The 20,368-nt window shown below is 44.6% G+C and overlaps 1 protein-coding gene and 1 long non-coding RNA gene across 10 annotated transcripts in view; one reads left to right on the plus strand and one right to left on the minus strand.

Moving 5' to 3' along the window:
* The window catches only part of LOC140400139 (uncharacterized), a 186,661-nt gene extending 180,194 nt beyond the window's left edge, over positions 1-6,467 (minus strand). Inside the window, exon 1 of the long non-coding RNA XR_011938061.1 lies at positions 5,998-6,467. This is a non-coding gene — a long non-coding RNA (uncharacterized lncRNA). The remainder of the gene's footprint in view (positions 1-5,997) is intronic.
* Positions 1,668-14,414, plus strand: otx2b (orthodenticle homeobox 2b). 9 transcript variants are annotated; one of them, XM_072489592.1, is made up of 6 exons: positions 1,668-1,848; positions 6,964-7,028; positions 9,167-9,518; positions 10,980-11,203; positions 11,634-11,785; positions 12,334-14,414. In XM_072489592.1, the coding sequence occupies exons 4-6, from the start codon at positions 11,107-11,109 to the stop codon at positions 12,955-12,957; spliced, it is 873 nt and encodes a 290-aa protein (XP_072345693.1). In that variant the 5' UTR covers positions 1,668-1,848; positions 6,964-7,028; positions 9,167-9,518; positions 10,980-11,106; the 3' UTR covers positions 12,958-14,414. The 9 variants fall into 9 exon arrangements, with proteins under 9 accessions (XP_072345693.1, XP_072345674.1, XP_072345682.1 ...); XM_072489560.1 differs by lacking the exon at positions 1,668-1,848 and adding an exon at positions 6,604-6,831; XM_072489588.1 differs by lacking the exon at positions 1,668-1,848 and adding an exon at positions 6,604-6,831 and having other exon boundaries at positions 9,167-9,437.
* The last annotated feature ends 5,954 nt before the right edge of the window (positions 14,415-20,368 follow it).

A 20,368-nucleotide genomic window follows, 5' to 3' on the forward strand; every position in this document is an offset into this window, starting at 1 on the left:
GTGAAGGGGGAGGGGGTGCGGGAGAGAAGAGGTGAGGGGGAGGGGCTCCGGGAGAGAAGGGGTGGAGGGAGAGAGAGGGGTGGAGGGGGAGAGAGGGGGAGGGAAGGGAGAGGGTGAGAGAAGGGATGGAGGGGAGTGGGAGGGGAGAGAAGGGGTGCAGGGGAGAGAAGGGATGGAGGGGAGAGAAGGGATGGAGGGGGAGAGAGGGAGTGGAGGGGGAAGAGGGGGGTGGAGGGGAGAGAAGGGATGGAGGGGGAGAGAGGAGTGGAGGGGAGAGAAAGGATGGAGGGGGAGAGAAGGGGAGAGGGGGAGAGAAGAGATGGAGGGGAAAGGGGGGTGCTGGGGTGGAGTGAATGGGTGGAGGGGGAGAGATGGGGTGGAGGGGGAGAGATGGGGTGGAGGGGGAGAGAAGGGGTGGAGGGGAGAGAAGGGGTGGAGGGGAGAGAAGGGTGGAGGGGAGAGAAGGGGTGGAGGGGAGAGAAGGGATGGAGGGGGAGAGGAGTGGAGGGGAGAGAAAGGATGGAGGAGGAGAGAAGGGGAGAAGGGGAGAGAAGAGATGGAGGGGAGAGGGGGGGTGCTGGGGTGGAGTGAATGGGTGGTGGGGAGAGATGGGGTGGAAGGGGAGAGAAGGAGTGGAGGGGAGAGAAGGGATGGAGCGGAGAGAAGGGGTGGAGGGGAGAGAAGGGATGGAGGGGAGAGAAGGGATGGAGGGGGAGAGAAGGGAGTGGAGGGGGAAGAGAGGGGTGGAGGGGAGAGAGGGGATGTAGGAGGAGAGAAGAGATGGAGGGGAGAGAAGGGGTGGAGGGGAGAGAAGGGGTGGAGGGGAGAGAAGGGATGGAGGGGAGAGAAGGGATGGAGGGGGAGAGAAGGGAGTGGAGGGGGGAGTGAGGGGTGGAGGGGAGAGAAGGGATGGAGGGGAGAGAAGGGATGGAGGGGGAGAGAAGGGAGTGGAGGGGGAAGAGAGGGGTGGAGGGGAGAGAAGGGATGTAGGGGGAGAGAAGAGATGGAGGGGAGAGGGGGGTGCTGGGGTGGAGTGAATGGATGGTGGGGAGAGATGGGGTTGGTTGGCGTGGAGGAGGCGGGGTTAAGGGTTGGGGTAGAGATGGGATGGTGGGGGAGGGAAGAGGTGGGTGGGGGTGGAGGGGGCGGGGAGAAGGGGGTTGTGGTAACAGCACAAACGGCAACCAGCAAACAGCGGGATTTTTTTCAGGTGTTAGAAACTCTTTGTGGACGAGGCGACAGAGACCATGGGGACGAGTCCACTCAGTGTAAATACCGCATTGCTTATTAACGAAGCTATCGCGGTGTGCAGATTCTTTCCTCTGTAAATCCCTCATTTTTATCAATAACATTTTGCCTCACTAAACTGTATATATTGGAATATAAAACAATGTTCAACAAGTTGAAATAAAACAGAAAAAGGCTGTAAATACACAGCAGATCCGGCAGCATCTTTGGAGAGAGAAACAGAAAGGTCCCAACATTTCCTACTTTCTTTCCAATTTCGAGTATTCGTTGCATTTTAATTTTGATAAATAAGGTGCCGGAGCGCTCTGTTTGTTTTTTTAAATGTTTGCAGTGATCCCATCCCGGGTGTGAGTAATAAGAACAATTGAACGTCACAATACGATTTACTGATGTCCCCAATTTCCAAATCTCCTAAACTTCACCCAGATCACCGATCAACGGGGCGCGAATTCAGGCATGGGCTGGCAGGCCTTTGGAAAGCGGGCACCTCGGCCCCGAAAGAGTTCACGTCGTCAACAACAAAAAAAGGGAGAAGAGAAAGAAGTGCAGGCCCAGAAATGGAAAACTGACAATGCGGCTGAGAGTGAAATTGGCAAAAAGGTGAGGAGGCTGCAGAAAATACTCTCTCTCTCTCTCTCTCTCACACACACACACACACGCACTTGGATTTGGTTTATCGCTATTTTTTCCACTGAGCTCGTGTTTCGTTCCTTTTTGTATGTGTGTGTGTTGGCAGCTCGCTGCTGTGAAGGGATTAAATTGTATAATTTGGAAAAGAGGCATCTGTTGCAGAGCTGAGTCAGAGTCTGATCTCAACGCCGCGCTCTTCACACCACAACTTTGTCCCAGTGAAAAGCAATGGAAAAATGATTCCTGGCAGCTGATGCTCCCTCCCCCCTCCCCCCGCCCCCACCTCCGCTATTTTATATAGTAATACGGTGCAAGTCCGCGAAATCCCCTCTCACTGATTCGGTTTTATTTCATTTATTTACCTTGGCGATTTCTCGAACTATCCCTGTGAAATTCGAGGAGCTACTGCAGTTCACTGCAGGTGAGGTAGGAGTTTATTTTTAAGATTTCCCTGCGAATTAAAACCTGTCAGATGCTTGCACTGATCAACTTTAGAGGAAAAGCGCGCGCGGGGGGGGGGGGGGGGGGGGGTGGAGGGTGGGGGGACGTCTTGGAATTATTGCAAGGGGGGGGGGGGAATGATGCCGGCTTCTGATCGAATCATGTTCCATGACTTTGCCTTTCCTGTGTTTGTATTTTGGTCGCCCGTGTGGTGATAACCGATTTAGACATAAAACTATGCAGGTTTCCTTTGATTTATTCGACTCCTCCCACTTCTGTTCAGGAAGTGCGGTCTCTTTAAAGTGCATCTTGACTTCACGATGCAAAGGTGCTGGTCAGATTGTGGTCGGACCTATTCGCGAACTGAACGACCAATTTTATATCATGTCGGGCAGAAGATTAACAGCCGTAAGAGTAAATCGTCGGCTGAACCGCAATTGAGTGGGTGTAAGGCACGGGGTAAAACACCTTTTCAATCCGTATTGCCAGTTAGTTGCGATGTTCTAACATTGTTGTGTACAATATTACTAAGCTGATCCGTCTGCATGTGCACGTGTAGGACCAGCCGCTCAATACAGTATGCAGTGTTTGGTATAAAAGGCGGGTGTAGCCTAGTATTCTCTGTACATAATGCAGTAAGATATGAGTGCGTGCCCAATAATTTGCCAAATTTTTAACATGTAATCATTCAACATCATCATTTGGCGGCGAGTTTACGATTTATTCCCACAGGTTCAGATTGTCTCTCCTAGTTTTGCTTTAACGCAAACTTTCCTCGCCCACTAAGAAGTTTACCCACACCTAGAACATTAACATAAGTAGTCAATCAGATCCATTACCCATAAAGTGAACCACCGTCAGTCATGTAACTAACATAGAACCTTCTCTATCACTCATTTTTTAAACGTCCCAGAAGCGAAAATTGAATTTTCTTTAGTAGATACTATCTTTTGAACCATCTTCTGACTCAGAGTCTTGTTTAATAATGGTCACAATCTTTTGAAGCACCGCCTGACTCAAAGTCCTGTTAAAACAGGGTCACTGTTCTAATAGGTGTCACAGGAGTGTCTTCGTTTAACCTGACCATTAATCCTTGAGAGAATCCTTCACCTTTCTGCTATAATTTATCGTTTGTACATTTAAACTGACTATGCTGTTACCAATATGCAGAATCGGTGCTTTTCCCATTGAGCCTGTAGCCTAAATAAAGACCTTCGAGGTAAAAGGAAAGAAGGGCCCAGTAGATTTCAGAAGATTGGGTTTCTAGTTTTACGAAAAAATAATGTGCTCAGGATCTCAACCACGTCGAGACCTGAGGAAACAGTCCAACAACTCAAAACTTTAGAAAGATTCGAGGTTTTGTTCTCGATCTCCATAATTTCAATCGGAATTAAAGAGATAATGCATTTCAAAGAAATCTTTTCCTGCAGTACCTTCCGCGTGGCGCCAAAACCATTATATTTTGTTGAAAATAAATAAATGGGCTGGAGGTACAAATAAAAGCCTGCCAATGTGACCCGGCGCGTCTCAAATAGTGCGGAGTAAATGATGGCTTATCATGCGGGGATTCTGAAAGGTACAAGGAGATGGAAATATCTAGTATCTAACGAAGCTCCTCGATATGACACTTTGTTCTATCCCTCACGATATGGTTACACCTCTCGGTGGGAAATGCATCACACATCAAAAGCAAATGTCTATTTCAGGGGCGACTTCCAGTCACTTTGTAGCTTCTGTTAACATGTGTAACTGATTGTGAAATGGATTGCTTTGCACAACAAAATGGCTTGGCCAAAGAAATATCATAAATATATGTTAAATTTCGATAAAAGACCATAACAATCCATATGGACAATAAACAGAATTTCGTCCTTTTCCCCCTTCAACGTTTCAAACGGCTGCTGTGAAATATGATCACGGTCAGTAAATGCAGAAATGAACGGAATATTCTACCACAGCAAATCAGTTTTTAGTTCTTACAATATATACCAGCGATCCGGATAGAAGAACCTCGATTTCTCTTTATCATGTTAAGTATTTCACCATTTCCAATACTCTGCTTTCTGGCTGTCAATGTATTACTGCTCTGTGTATCTCTCTGGTTGGTATGTGATTTCTGCTCTGGTGTGTTGCGGTGCTTGTCAGAAATTGCGCACGAATATTCGAGGTAAACATTGACTTTGCCTGCAATTAACTAGCAAATCTTTCCTGAAGCCTGACTCCAGCAAAGTTTCCAATTGTGACTGCAGGAAGTTTGGTTCTATTCGATTTGCGCTTGGATCGAAAGTGGTTTTGACCAGTGTGGCGCTGTTGTGCTTTTATAGTTTGTAAAAAACAAAATAAGCGATGCCGTTCCTCCAATTTCTTCAGAATTTCACAATTTCATTAACACCGTAAAAACTCTGAAGCTACAGCCGGGGACCGGAGCGCTCCCCATGTCACTTGGAGCTGAGTTGAATTAATGCCATTGTTAGCATTCCTGTTTCCCTCAAATCCATTCCTCTTAACTTGGCAATGAGTCCATTTCAATCCATTTGTTCTTCCTTTGAATTGTTCATACCATAATATCCGGAATTGTTTGCCGAGAAGTTCCTGTTTTAACACATGTGTTGACCCTGAGAGTTGGATAGCAATGGCTGCGGTTATTGATAGTCTACGGGATTCTCCAACGGTTTATTGCGTTAAGAAAGTTGATCAAATCTGATCCTATGATTCCTTTAGAGTGGTGTTTTAAAGTACGTGTGGTTGGATTATTGCTGCACACGATAGGCCCTCTCTGGTATCATGCATGACATTTCGAAACGATATTGAGCATAATTTGGGAACACCATTTGCACAGTTGGGTTTTTGGAGATTTGGATAGGGCGACTCTCAATATCGACAAACCCTTTCACCACTTCCCTACGTATTAATCTCCCTGTTAGGGCGATCCATATTCTTCTTTTTGACATTTCCTTGTGCGGCCTCTGGTCTCCCACCTCGTGCTCCATTTGCGCCATTTCCACAAACCCCCCTCCCCCCAAAAGTTTCTCTATTTATTGACAGTGGCAACATTTAGTTACCTGTCCTCGTTCTTCAAGAATTCATCTGATTTACCACTAGCATATCTGCGAGCTTTCAATGTGCGGTTATTAAAATGTTGTTTTGTCTCATGCAATATTGGACCCCTTTGCTGTAGCTATTTATCAAACATGCACAGTGCAAGTGAGGTGTAATAAAAAGCAACACGCAATCCAGAGAGCCAGTAACAAGGCAGCGACATGAAAATGCTCTGTCCCTGAGTTAATCGACCTAGAGTGTTGCTATTCTCCGTTCTATTGCTGCTAATTTATTCTTGGTCTGATTCTGAAGTGTCTTTATTCTACACGTGTTCTAGGCCTGACTATTCCTATTTCTATAAAGGTTATTTCTACTTCAAAGCACATAAGTTGTACCATAGGGCACAGGTTAATTGTACTGATAAAACTCATTTAATTGGAGCGGAGTTATTTCAACCATTTTATTTATCTATCCAGCCATCCCTCTCTTTATCTACCACTACCTCCCAATCGGATTCACTGCAGATGTAACTCTCCCTCAATAATGATCACTGCTGTATCTGAGTTCATTCTAATGCTTGCTGTCCTTAGAGCTGGCCTGCCTTTCTAAAAAAACTGGTATTAAATTCTGTTGTCTTACCTTCTGCTGCACAGTCCCCTGTATATCTAGGAATTCTTCACACTCTGCTTCGTCACTGGTTATTCTCTGGCTCCTGTGATACTTGGAGCAGAATTTGCTTTTAAAAAAAAAAAAAATTCTGTGTCAGTTATCCTAAATTCTTCTTCTTAGCACTTCCTCACTCTTGCCATCCATGCTGATGCAACTCCGGGTTGCTCCTTGCTCTTGATGGTTGAACTCAAAATCACTAACCCGATTGCTTCCCCAGCTGTAATACCTTCATAATTATTCTCCCTCCTTCCCTCCCCTCTCTCGATAGATGTGATTTTGTGCCTTTTCTATAACCTTCAGAATTATTCTTGCTTGTCCGACTGTCTTCTCAACATAGTTCCGAATCGCCCTGTTATATGTCCTCTTTTAATTATGTTTATTTTAATCCTACGCTATTTTCGCGGTTATCTCTTGTTACTTTGGCCGTCGAAATGCGAATACTTCCAATGTGTGTTATTTATTATCCCCTCTCCACCCCCCTCCCCAACCCCCGCCCCCCTCCCTCTCTCTCTCTCTCCTCTTCGGTGGTGTTGGATTTTCACAACCATTGCTCGTGTGTTTTTTTCACTTTGGGTTACTTCTTGTCTTTCCCTTTAGAGCAGGGCTTCTCTCTCCCCCGGTTCTGCTGAGATGTGTCAATCATTCTCCCCTTGCTATTGGCTACGGAGTTTGCGTCAAAAAGTTACCAGAGAGGCGCTTCCTCAGCAAGTCTCAGAGAGAGGAGAGAGAGAGAGAGAGGCCAACGCAACTCAGCAATCTCAACCATTTTCCACTCCCCAAGCAACACATACCTGCTTTCAATAGGTTCTTTCCCCTTCTTCTCAAAAATCCGAACACTTCGTCTGATTTGCTAATGCTGGAGCAATGTTGCGGGAGCGGATTTTCCAAACCGGTCATCACGACTTCTAACCTATTTCTTTTATGTTTCTATTTCAGGGACAAAGGCCGCCAGGAGCGTGGAAGCCTGATTACTGGGGTGTTTTAACTTCGATCTGAGCACGGTAAAACAGATGATTTAAAAAACAAATCCAAATGTAACCTTGTCGACCGAGAATCTGAGTTAAGATTTTAATATCAAATTGGGGATTTGATTGCGAACTTTGCGCAAGACCGTTTTGTAGAATACTAAAGCAACAAACGCACCTCCTCCGGGGTGAAACCCGTTTGATATTAGAACAGTTTTCGATTATTCGGATTGTTGGTGAGTGTTCTTCCTGGGCCCAGCTATGGCTAGTCTGCAATCTTGCTATTTGTGCTGTGTGTGTGTTTTAAAAATACACTTTGGGAGGTTGGTGCGGGAGAAATGGCAGCTTAAGATATGCAAGTTAGGTTAAAAAAAAATCTCGGCCGTTGTGTTTTGCATTTCTGGTGGTTTCATGGACTGGCGAATAAATAAATGTATTGCATTTGTCAGTTTCCCCAATCGTGTGTGAATTGAGCCGAAACGGGTTTCTCTCTCTCTCTCTCGTGTGTGTGTGTGTGTGTATTGGGTTTGTTGCTGAATCTCTGTAAATTCCACCCCCCCACCCCCCCATCCCCAAGAATGTTCAAACACTGGGATAATTGAGGAGGCGTGGATTTCTCTCGATTTCTTTCCCCTCTTGATTTCCTTGATCTGCCCCAACAATCACATCCTCATTTGGGAAGTGCTGGGCTGCAGATGTTTATTGTCAGTGATTTCTCAGTTCAAATAAACTGGAATTAAATCGATCGCCTGCCAATTATTGACGAACACCTTTTCCCAGCAGAGAGTCGGGATCAATAGAATGAACGAAAGTTCCCCCAACAAAACCTCTCCCGTTTTCCGCTCAGATTGCAGCTTTGAATTTAAAACACTCGGAATGGTTTATTCAAAATGTGTTCGAATTTAAGATAGTAAAGATGTTTCTCTTTTTTTTAAAAGAAAAGGACCTTGCGTCTCTAACAAACTTTCCAGGCAAAAATAAAACCTAAGAGTTCAGTAATTTTGCAAAATAGAATTAACAATGACATCCTTCGCCTTAGAAGCACTTGAACGCTGTAACTAAAGTTTAATCCAGTTTGTCCTTCATTTTATTTCAATTGCCACTTGGACTTTTAGATTGAAAATAATTGCGACTAAAGCTCCTGCGGTTTCTAGATATAAAAGATCTAGTTTAAAAAATAATAGTACGCTATATTTCATCCAATTATATAAAATCAAACCAAAAATCGAGCGTTGCCTTCTAAAGTTGAAACATTTGCTAAAACAGCAGTCAGCTGGACTTTTAGTCCAGAGTTTCATTCACATACGAATATCATATTAAAGGTTTGAACTTCAAGGCCAATCATTTTTTCCTCAATTAACATCTAGTGTCTGCTTAATCTCAGACTCGCGCGGGATAACTGTTAGAACATTTTGAGCACTTTTTAAGTCTTATTATCTAGTTTCCCGATGAGTTCCAAGCGCTTGGAGGAGACCTGCCTCTTAATCCGTCGATTAAATATAATAAACGTCTTATTCCATATATCCACCGCAAGAGACTTGTTAAAATGGTTCTCGAGCGGGAAGGTCTGTCGCTAGAAGCGTCTGAAACAAAGTATCGGCCACCATGTGTAAAGAAGTAGAAAGAGAGTCACTTGCACCTCAACCTCAAAGCAGTGTGTCCTGCCTGTGTGTAAAAGTGAAACTCGTATCAAACTGCATGTGCTGAACTAGTTTCCAAAACTTGTACTCATGTTCAGAGCCACGACAGGGCATATTGAAGGCACGTTTCATAGAACTTGAACAATAACTAACATCAAAAACGATTCGCTATTTTGCATTTTATACACACGAAGGAGTGGCGAGGAAAGATTTGAAATTCTATGTCCAGTAAATAACTACCAGCCATGCTTCTAACATTTGAAATTCTAAGAGGGCAACGCTCTTTAATCTACCTGCTGCATCGAATATGAAAGTACAGGCAGGCTCACACGAGTGTCAAAGTTGCAGGGCCGGGCCCTAGAAGAGGTTAATGATGATGTATGTTTTTTTTAAAATAAACACAGTTCGACTCTATAGCTTTGTTTCATTTTCATCAAGCAGAAAATTAATCAGAACAAATGCAGCAGGGATTGGGGAGGGGGGGGGGGGGTGGAGGGAGAAAGCGTTCTTCGCCATCCCACTTTTTTTTTACAGCGTCCTGTAATTAAGGAACGTGTGCCATCCGGATTATCTCGTTAATTTATCAAGAAAACATTGATTATAATTAATTCTCGGCCGCATGCTCGGCGGGGTAATTACGATCGACCGAATGCAGAGCAACTGGTAGATGGGATTCTTTGAAAAAGAGTGACAGATTGTGGTGGGAAGCCACAGACTCGGGCCGCTCTCTATATAACACGCTGCACTTTCCTACCAGCCGCCGAGAGAAGCAATTCCTCCTCCTGTTGGAGCTTCAGACCTGCAGGTAGGGGACGGGCAGGGACAAGGGCTGCAACTTGTACATCAATCTTGTTGGACTGACTGTTCGAATCGACTGATTTTTTAGGTAAGAACTTGCACTTCAAATTGTCCAAGATCCGTTCTGCCTCTTTCTTCTTCTTGTTGCCGAATTGTTAGCGAGCGGACAACCGTTGAATGAACGAGGAAGCATTAGGTTCATCGGGCTGAAATCTTTTGACTGCCGCAAGGGTGATGTTGCCCAGGCTACAGCCTGGGGGAAACCGATACACCAGTTGCAGCTTTCAACCCGGAGGGGAGTGTTAATCGAGTAAAATATGCCCTTTTTAAGCGTTTCTAGGGATATGTAGCAGCTCAGTGTTTTAATGAATGGGTTGCCTAGTTTTTTTTCAAAAAAGGAATCAAAGTTTGTCACCTCCGCCATTTTGAAGGTGTTCACCCTTATTAAAAGCTCGTCTTGCAAAGTAAGGTCTAAAGCAGCAGTGAGACTCGGCCGCTTTATTGTCCAGCCCAGTGAAACCTTTTCAACGTCGTTCCGGTGCGGGGAATCTATGGAGTATTTTTTTCTCTGGGGCGTGTGTTCAAGGTGAGAACGTGTGACTTCCCCGGCTGAACAATCGTAGACCGAAGGCAAAGTGTAAAGTTGGTCAATCAACAAGGGACGCTGGCTCCTGGAGATGCAGTCTGGCCTCTTAGCTCGTCATTATTTAATGTTAGATTTTATTTTACTCCCATGTACAATAACAATAACGTACAATAATTTGCCGCAGATAGTTTTGTTTCCCCGGCGATTACTCTGATTGAGATTTCATGACTCATTCTCTTTGTCTCGTTCACTTTGGACACACGTCCAGCTAAAAGGCACAGTGATAGATATTGCTGTCCTCTGAAATCTAGACACCCAGTGGAAAAATACGCGTTTGCGTCTCTTTAAAATATTGCCTTCCAATGCTAACAGGTGCATTCCTAGTTTAGAAACAGCCCCCAGCTTTCCTTTGTAAAACAGCTAAAATGAATCGAAGAACTTCACCAGCGTCCGGTTGCAAATCGTGCTCAGGAACCTCTTTTTTTTCAACAGTCTGCCTTTGTTTTTTTTCTATATATAAGTTCTTTGTTATCAGTAGTTTGCCCATTGCCCCCCCCCCACCCTCCCGGGCCAGCAACCCATTGTCTCCACAAATGGTCCCAATCAAGTTTTGTTTGAGCCAATTAGCGTGATAACAGATTGGTGCTAACGAATGGGATCTATGCAAATGGCAGTGCTAACAATGCGATGTGTGCATTTGGAGCATTTGTTTGTGTGTGTGTGTGTGTGTGTATGTTGTGGAAGGCGTGCTTTGAGAATGGGTGTAGCACGTTTTCGGCACATAGTTATCTGGTCAACAACCCCCCTGGTCCAAAAGGCAGCTGGGGGTCCCCGGATGCTTTATAGAGGCAGGCTGGGATCTATTGAGGGGTCAGATACTTCCCAGTGATCAGCGATACAACAGCCTCTCTGGCTCTCTCCTCTCAATTCGCCTCTCTCTCTTTTTGTTTCTATCCCGAATAGGTTTAAACCGAGGCCTTTCTCCCAGCGTATTCGAGGAATCAAGGAGACGGACGCCGGATTTCCCTCCCGCCCCCTCCTCCCCTCCCACTTCGCTTATAGCAAATTTGCTCTCCAGACGAACTTTAGCATGATGTCGTATCTCAAGCAACCTCCATACACAGTGAATGGACTGAGCCTTACTACATCGGGCATGGATCTGCTGCACCCTTCGGTCGGGTACCCCTGTGAGTATTTGCTGCTTGTTTATCTCTCTCTCTCTCCTCCCCCCCCCCCCCCCCCCCCCACACACCTTTAAACTTCCAGTGATTCAGAGCAGACTTCGGGATCCGGAAGTTCAGAGAGTTGCCCAAGGTTTTGGGAGGTATTCTAGTTTCAATTAGAAATTTGGGTAGAATTCTGGGCAAACAGAAATGGTCTCCCTTCCCATCGCCGGAGGCCGCCCGGAAAGCGTTTGGCTGGCGGTATCTGTGCCAGTTTGAAACTTCCCCTCCTGCTCACGGCCACTTTGAGCCAATCCTCTCACTCTGCTCACTGGCAGCGGAGTAAGTTTCGTTTTGCTGGCATCGCCTCGGACTGGAAGTTTGCATTGCTCGGTGCGTTTCCAATGCAATTCGCATTTGTTAATCTTTCTGATTTCCTTCCCTCTCCTTGAAGCTACTCCCCGCAAGCAGCGGCGGGAAAGAACCACATTCACCCGGGCTCAACTGGACATCCTTGAGGCGCTGTTCGCCAAGACCCGCTATCCGGATATCTTCATGAGGGAGGAGGTGGCTCTGAAAATTAACCTGCCCGAATCCCGAGTCCAGGTGAGCGAGCCAGCAGACTGCGACCGCGTTGAATTCCGCGCGATTCCCGCTCGCCGGGGAGGGAAGTGAAGATGGAGCGAGAGAGAGGGGGGGGGGGGGGGGGTCACCGTGACTGCGTCGGGAATGGGTGTTAATCTGCCGCAGAGCTGGCCGTTGGGACCACAGTCAAAGCTTCGGAAACTTAATGAAGTTATTTAAAAACAAAACAAGAACTTCAACTTGTCATTTCCAACAGTCTAACTCATGTCATTGCACCAGAGAGCGGATAAAAAAAAGCAGGAGGAACGTTCCTTGTGGATTTCCCTTCTGGATTTAGAAATGTGCTGTCTAAAAATATTAGCAACAAAAAGTGTGTTATCAAACAAGAGTGCCGCCAATAACGTCAATGTTGGTATTATACAAAATAAACAAACGTTTATTTCATAGTTTTGCAGCAACAATTCTAAAGACTGGAAATACTTGTTAAAACATGTTTGTATGTTCACGTTGTGTTTGATTTCAGGTCAGTTTCTTGCAATTGTTTGTAACTCGTTCTCTCTTTTCTGAAGGTTTGGTTCAAAAACCGCCGGGCAAAGTGCCGCCAACAGCAGCAGCAGCAGCAGAATGGGGGGCAGCACAAAGTCCGGCCGGCCAAGAAGAAGAGCTCGCCAGCCCGGGAGCCGAGCTCGGAGAGCGGGGCGAGTGGTCAATTCACGCCGCCCTCCAGCAGCTCGGCGACGGTCATATCGAGCAGTAGCGCGCCGGTGTCCATCTGGAGCCCCGCGTCCATCTCGCCCATCGCCCCCGACTGCCTCTCCACGTCCTCGTCCTGCATGCAGCGCTCCTACCCCATGAACTACACCCAGGCCTCGGGCTACACGCAGGGATACGCCGGATCCACGTCCTACTTCGGCGGGATGGACTGCGGCTCGTACCTGTCCCCCATGCACCACCAGCTGCCCGCCCCGGGCACGGCGCTCAGTCCCATGAGCAGCAACGCGGTGACCGCAGGCCACCTCAACCAGTCTCCGGCCTCCCTCTCCGCCCAGGGCTACCCGACCGGCGGACTAGGCTTTAACTCCACCGATTGCTTGGATTATAAAGACCAAACCGCTTCGTGGAAACTCAACTTCAACGCTGACTGCTTGGATTACAAAGATCAAACATCTTCGTGGAAGTTTCAGGTTTTGTGAAGTGCTTGGGACTTCTCCACTCTCTCTCTTTGAAATGGGACAAATCATTCCATTTGTTCAACCTTTTGGAATGGAGAGCACAGAACCTGTTCTTGTAGCCAACTCTCCGGGTTCAACCTTTGGAATGGACAGGACACAATTCTTGTGATCATTCCAAATGTAACCATTTCTGTTTGAGGTTGGCCTCTAAATAAATGGACCATCAGGGGGTTGTGTGTGAATTGTGCGATTGGTTGTCACAGATGCACTACTTTATTTAAAAAAAATGTTTATAAGGGTTCCATATGTAGTCCTGAGAGACAATCAATGTGTGTCTTATATCAGTGGTACATCTGTGTTTTTATTTGTGCTAGACTCAAAAGCAAGTATGATCTGCTGTACTGTATGCAAGTGTGTGAACCGCTTGTCGCTGTTGAACTCGAGCGGTAGGGGAGGGGAGGGGGGTTGCTGGTGGTGTCCGCTGTTGTCAAATTGAGCCAAATTCTGATGGAATGAGTACCGACCCAGTGTTTGAAACGAGCGCCTTCCAGACACGAATTGAACTGTGAAACTCCCTGACTCTGGCTACAAACTTTCAGCACTGTGCCATTGGGAAACGCATTGCTTCAAATATGGCCCCTTGTGTTGACCCCGCCGAGGGTCAGGTGCTCAGAAGTTGGTTCTATTGTTTGCCGGTGTTAATAGAGTGATATTATATATGCATAAACATTAACCATAACTGGGGGTCCGGCAGATGCAGACGACTATTCCAAGTTATCCCAACACAATTTCGGGTTGACTTCCATGCCTAGATCTGACACAATATTCAATAAAATGGAAATCACGTCGCGTCATGGCACTTAATGAGTATATCCAAAACTGCACGACTTCAAGCCTGCCATTAGGGTCCATTAGTTTACCAAATAAGGCCAGTTCAGGTAATCCCAATCCCCTCCTCTACTCCCCCCCCCCCACTCCCATTATAAAACACGAGGGTGAGAATGTGCTTTTTAGCTTACAGCCAATCTGTTAGGGTGGCGAAAATTTGCACTGTACCACGTCTATTTTCATTTTTTGTTTTTCTTTTTAGAGGCACAGATATAAGCTGTTACGTTTATAAGTTTTAAAATGAGAGGAAAACAGATTCTTGTAGCAACTGATGCACAAACGATGCCTGAAATAGAGTGTGTGTATACATATATATTATATAATATATACATACTCCAACCTGCAACTTCTGAAGCTAAACGAACGCTCGGCGCTTTACCTGTCTATTTTCCTTGAAAGTTCTGAAATTTTATCGATTTTTTTATGTACAGGATACTTTTGTATTTCTTCTTAGTGTAAAAATGACGGGCCTTGATCTGGATTTCAGTCTCTCCGACCTACTTTGCTTTTTATTAGGTATTGTAAGTGTTTTCAATGTAAATGTAGGTAAGATATAAAATGATTCATAAATTGTGCTTTTTACACGTGAACCTTTGTCCATTTCACATATTTATTGTCCAACTAATTCATATAAATATTCGGTTATGTACAGTGCTTATTTTATGATAGATAAAAAAAGGTCTTGTGAAATTTCGATCATTTCTTTATAATAAATATCACTTTTGCTGCTGAACTGCTTAATAGTAGCTACCCACCCCTCCCATCCTCGCCCCGCCTATTATTCTGTTAGTCTCCTCATTTAGTGGCCGATTAAAGCGGATTTAGTGTGACCCGGCGTGTTATATTCCCCACCACGTATGACATAGATTTAAAGTTAACTTGAATTACTTGATTGTGACAGCACATATCAAGTGTCTGAATGCGAACAGCGAAGTTTGTCTGGTATAACATCGCAGGATCTGTTGTGAACACAATTGTAAGCATGGGTGTCCTTCCCGACGAGCTCCTGAAAATACAATGTTTCTTCTCTTATGGGCTAATCAACGTCAAACTCGGAATACCACTTCCAAGTTCAGGAACACATCGATTATTCCAAACATTTCCAATAATTGGGGGAAGATTGTAAATATATTCAATGGGAGCGACATACAGGCACCAGCCCCCCCCAACCCCCACCCCCAGTAATGTTTTTCTACCCTGTTTGAAATTATTTTGTTTGTGGCGGGGCGCCCGCTCACTCTCCCCCCCCAAAAGTATCATACAAATCCTCCTAGCTGAACGAATAACTTTTCATGTTCTGAATACAAGACGTCTTCACACTGCTCCTTTTTTCTAATGCATAAAACAACCTCGTGGCCAAAGAGTTCGGATATGAAGGCTATTGTTCGCAATGGACTTATTTTTCTGTCACGCATTCTACGGATAACATTCAGAGCAAATCGAACGGGTTGCAATATTTAATTAACTTAAGAACTCTTTTCTCGGTCACTTCTGTCGTCCCTAAACGAATTCAGCCCCGCCAAGGAAGTGTAACGTGCTGCGCTCGAATTCCCGACCATTGCCAACCCAATCTGTCCCATACCAGCGACGTGCCCTCGTTTTTCATTGAACCAATACCCGGCTGATCAACTGTAATCGATCATTAATTAACAAGAAGACTGAACACCAGCGACAAGGGACAACAACAATACTGCAGCGTTAAGCACTGTCCTTCATACAGTAAATAAATATTCTCTCCTTCACTTTAGAACTTTGTTTTTTTCCCCGAACCAATTTATGAATCATTCTCAATTGCAATTTCAATTTGAACTTTGCAAGCGGAAGACTTGAAAATGACGCCCGGGCTGAAACAAAGGTGGCTATTTCGTGGGAGGTTTCTGAAAAGTAATTGCCAAATACTAACTTTCGATTCACATCATTCAGTATCTAATCTCTGCATTCTGTGGGCCCCACCTACAAAACGAAACCCCTGAAAACAGTCAGAATCAGTCAACCCAATTTCAAAGACAAGAATTGCAACAGCCTTGATCCTGGGCAAATACATATAGCGTCTACTCGCCTTTGTTGATGATATGCCCCCCCCCCCTCCCCCCGGCCCCCTAAAACGATTGTGGGTTTGGTGTCATTCGAATGAAACAGTAGAAAGTTGGAGCACAGAAACAGACCCTTCGGCCCATCAAGTCTGTCTTTTTGATGTCCCCCCCTGAACCATTTCATCCAACCCTGCCCTCCAAAACTTGCCTCTTTTTCGCGCCATTGTCCATTTTCACTTTAAAAAAAAACCTAGTCTCTACTTCAGTCGCCCCTGCAACACAAAATTCGAACCGCTTTGTGGAAAGACGTCCCCCCACCCCCTCCTCTCCTCTCCTAGCACCCCTTGTGTGTTGTCTGTGAGTGCTTGCACAAGTGGATGTGTTTGGAACTGGCGCGGTGTTCGGGGATATCTTTGTCTGTGGTGAGTGCGTGGCTGTTTATGTGTGGATTTCAAATACTTTAACCCTGCCGTTTCAGCTGAGCGTGACTTCCGCTTCCCTTCTTTGATTGACATCTGCAACTGACTGCCCGGAGATAGACAACTTGCATTTATATAGCACCATAAAACGCCGCAAGAATTGCTTGAATTTGGAATTCCGAAGGAGCCAAATCTTTTCCCTTTTGATCCTATCAGCTCTTGCGCCAAAGACAGTGCGGAATTGGCGATGTCGGGGTAACATTTGGAGAAAAAAAATGATATTAAGATGAGCCGTTATCTTAATGGAATTCCGAGAATAGGCAGTTACCCGATCTAAAGACTACGATGCCTTCTGAATTGGAGGGCAGACAACAAGACCTTGCAACTTGTAAACTGACACATTCAGTAAAGACAGTGAAAATCGGCCTTCCTGCTCCTGAGCAACTTTAAACATTATTCGATATTTTATTATGCCAATCAATTTAAAGCATTTTTGGAAGGATGTAAATAATGACGCCGAAGTGTTTTTCGATGACGGGTTGGTCAGCAATGTACGGTGTCTCCATCTTGAACATACTTTTTCACTGCACAGTATATTTAAAATACGGATTTAGGCGGGAAAATCCACAGGCTGTTGATCAAAGACTACAACACTCCATACTTCATATTTCTCTCCCCAGCAATGTTGGACACCGTTTCAACTTCTTGTATTCCTTCTATTCCTTCTTCCGGCAACGGAGATGATTTTCTATTTCGCACATGTGATTACTTACACGGGTGCCACCTAGACTAAGGCGGTTAACATGTCAGACAATGATCTTTACCCCCACCCTCCCATTCTATTTATGATTTATATTCTCTTTATCCGAATCAAACCATTTAATCCACACCAAAGAGCCCATATTCTGGATGAAACTTCATTCTTTAGCATGCTTCTGTATGATTGTTGAACTAAGTTGTCCTTTTTCAATGGAATGCAGTAAACGATGCTGGAAAGCTGAAATCAGAGAAAGCATTTGCTCTGTCTGTTTGTGCAGCTGATGAATTTAGAATGAGAATTTGCATTAACAGCACCGTTCTTTTCCCCAGTCTTGACACGAATTGTCAAATCCTCTCAGTCTTTAGGTGACGTGTTATCAAAGTTTACGAACGTTTTGCGGACGATTCGTCATCACGAATAACGAAACAGAGGAAGCAATCCGACAATGGTTGGGGTGCTATCTTTTAGGTAGAGTAAATAACCTGCGACCCCAGCAGCGCTAAAGTTAACATAGTGCTCGATCACATTGAAGAGTATTATATATCTGATCTATCAGTGAAACAAAATCCATCAGGAGATGCCAGTGATCCCAGGCAGCACAGTGGAAAGCGATGAATCGGTCTGTAAAGGCACAAAAACAAAAACGACAGACAGGGTAAAACTTAAGGCAGACCAGTCCCAATTCTCTATCTTGTGACTGTGTGATGAAAATAGCCCGATTAAATTCCTATTAACACCGCGGAAATCCCAACCACTCCAAGAAACCATACATCATGGAGTCTGGAATCGCCAGCTGATCTGCAATAATACATTGATTGTGACCTATCCAATGTTGGGAGGTTAAAATTTTTGTTGAAGTGTTAGTGGTGTTGAATTGCCAAGGTGGCCTGTTAGTTGAATTGTTCACGTGTGTTGTGTACCTGGGTTATCCTGAAATAGCAGGCAAGACTGATGCAACCTCAGTAGACAACGTGCTCATGTAATTTAAGCTAGTGTTATATCCTTGCGATTATTTAGCTCATGTTTATTTTGAGGACAGCATGCTGGAGCGCTACTGTTCGATAATCTCTCCACCCGCACCTAGGTGTCATTGTTGTTCTTCAACCAGGGATCAAACAACAGCCCAGTTCCACCAATATCAGCAGCAAGGGCAGGAGCAGAATTGGAATTTCCAAGGTGAGTCCACTCCTCCCAATAGTTCAACTCATCAACAACAACAAAAACAACAACAGTACAAATCGGAGTGGACTGTCCGCGTACATTGTACCTGCCCCATTTGTAGGAACGTCACGATTAGGACATTAATATCCTTTCAGGAAACGATAACTATCAATGGAAAGCATAGAAGGCGAAAGTTAAACGGACCAGCTGTTTGCAAACTTTAAACAACAAGCAAAGCAAATCGATGGCAACAGCGAATCAAAACCGCTGGAGGAGTTCACAGCGGGTTGAGTTGAAATCGCGTTTGAAAATATGGGTTTTGTTGATTTCACCAGCTGCCAGAGTATAAAGTGAACTTCGAATACTCCTCCTCCTTCGCCTGTTTTTGTTTTAATAATGCATTTCGAAAACTGAAGACATTTTAAAGTAGACACTTCGCCCACCAATACAGTAGCAGAATGACTCCCTCCTTCATCTTTGTCACTTTAGTAGGAAAACGCTGGAATGTGTGCACAGGGCTAACTATTTAAATGGACATCTCTGGGTGTAGTGAGGCATACATCGTCCAGAACAGTCCCCAATGTGAGTGTCCTTCACTTCACACACAATGCCGATATACTTCAAACCCTGTCTAAATGTTAAAATATGCTAATTGTGAACTTTGTAAGGATGCTTGATCACATTCTGAACATTTGCTAAAATAAAAATCTCCGGTTTTGATGTTTGTGAAGCAGCCGCACTCTTGTGGACGTTTCAATGATTTGACTCACATCCGAACAAAACTTTTAATTTTTTTTAAAGCACATAATCGAAAAACCATCACCCCCCTCCCATCCAATCGCAACAACAACAAAAAACTAGCATTGGATCATGAACCTCCTTGGGAATTCCCGTTATAAGTCCCGGGAGCGTCTCGGTGCAGTGAAGTATGCGGCTGGATGTGAGTTCCTTTCAGATCACAGGCACCGAGGCGGTCCTGTTAGAGAGACAGCGCCTGCTTGCTTACTGAACCATTCGCCACAACCGGCCACCAATTGCCAATACATTCATTAAAATTACAATCCGACCTTTTGGAGAATGATTATTTGCGGCAGAAATGAATCCCAGTCACCATGGCCAGAAGAAACAAACAAATCTGGGAGAACCCCGTGAATGTCGATTACAAAATGACATCTCTGGCCACTGAAACTGACTCCCGGACTGAAACAACATGTAATCGACACATTATTCTTTTCATTCTGTAATGTTTGAAACGACGGTGTCTGGATTTTTTGCCAATACAAAAAAATATAAAAAAACAATAAACAAAAATCTCAGTCGACGTTTGGCGGGTTAATTTCTAAAACTGAAAAACAGCGACTTCAATGATCCATTGCAGATTAATAACACGGGGAAGAGCTCTCTGCCGTTCTTTAGTGTTTATAGTTTTACAAGTTCGTATATCGGACGGATAATATTTAGGCGTTTAAAATGTTCAACTGTAATCCCGAAGAAGACTAATCGCACATTCTGACACTGGCTGAATTTATTCGTGCAAAATGTTATCGAGCCGTCCGTTTTTAGAATTGATACATAATATAAATCTCGCCCAGCAAGTCACTTTATTCGTTTTGGAGGTTTAGGGATTTTTACCGATTGTTCAAATCCCAGCGCTCTTTATTTTTCTACATATGGATGCACGCTAAATTCGTAGCTTATCGAACAATTATCACTGGACACACTTTTAGAGACACTTCCAATCTGATCCGCTTCATATACCGAGTCCCTTGCAAATTTCATTCGGGCCCTGGTTTTCCGTGAACTCTCCGTGTACTTCCCAATTGTTGGAGTGGATCTTTGCCGCATTTCCCATTGATTTAAATAAGGGATGTGCAGCCGGTCCTAGTCAGATATGTTTTTTAAAAATTCAAATCCAGTGTAAATTCGATTTTTAAATGTATTTTATCCAAGTCATTGAATTGAAAATTGAGCTCCAAATATACTGGAGGGATCAATCGTTTTCACTGATAGCTGTTCCAAAAAAAAAAAAAATCACTAAAATTGCTCAGCAACTCAGCATTTCGCAACGCATTTGTATTCGGAATAAGGGGGAGATACATTTAGATTCTGAGACCAGATGATAACGACCCTCAGTCGAGTTTGCAGGTTCAAGGGGATTGGCAGGTATTGAG

The sequence above is a fragment of the Scyliorhinus torazame genome, chromosome 2 (assembly GCF_047496885.1).
Source record: "Scyliorhinus torazame isolate Kashiwa2021f chromosome 2, sScyTor2.1, whole genome shotgun sequence".
In the NCBI taxonomy this organism is placed as follows: Eukaryota; Metazoa; Chordata; class Chondrichthyes; order Carcharhiniformes; family Scyliorhinidae; genus Scyliorhinus; species Scyliorhinus torazame.

Excerpts from the sequence above, each read along its gene's own strand:
- otx2b (XM_072489592.1), top strand. The coding sequence starts at position 11,107 with ATGATGTCGTATCTCAAGCAACCTCCATACACAGTGAATGGACTGAGC. Across the intron at positions 11,204-11,633 it reads CCCTTCGGTCGGGTACCCCT|CTACTCCCCGCAAGCAGCGG; the intron begins GTGAGTATTTGC and ends CTCTCCTTGAAG. Across the intron at positions 11,786-12,333 it reads TGCCCGAATCCCGAGTCCAG|GTTTGGTTCAAAAACCGCCG; the intron begins GTGAGCGAGCCA and ends TCTTTTCTGAAG.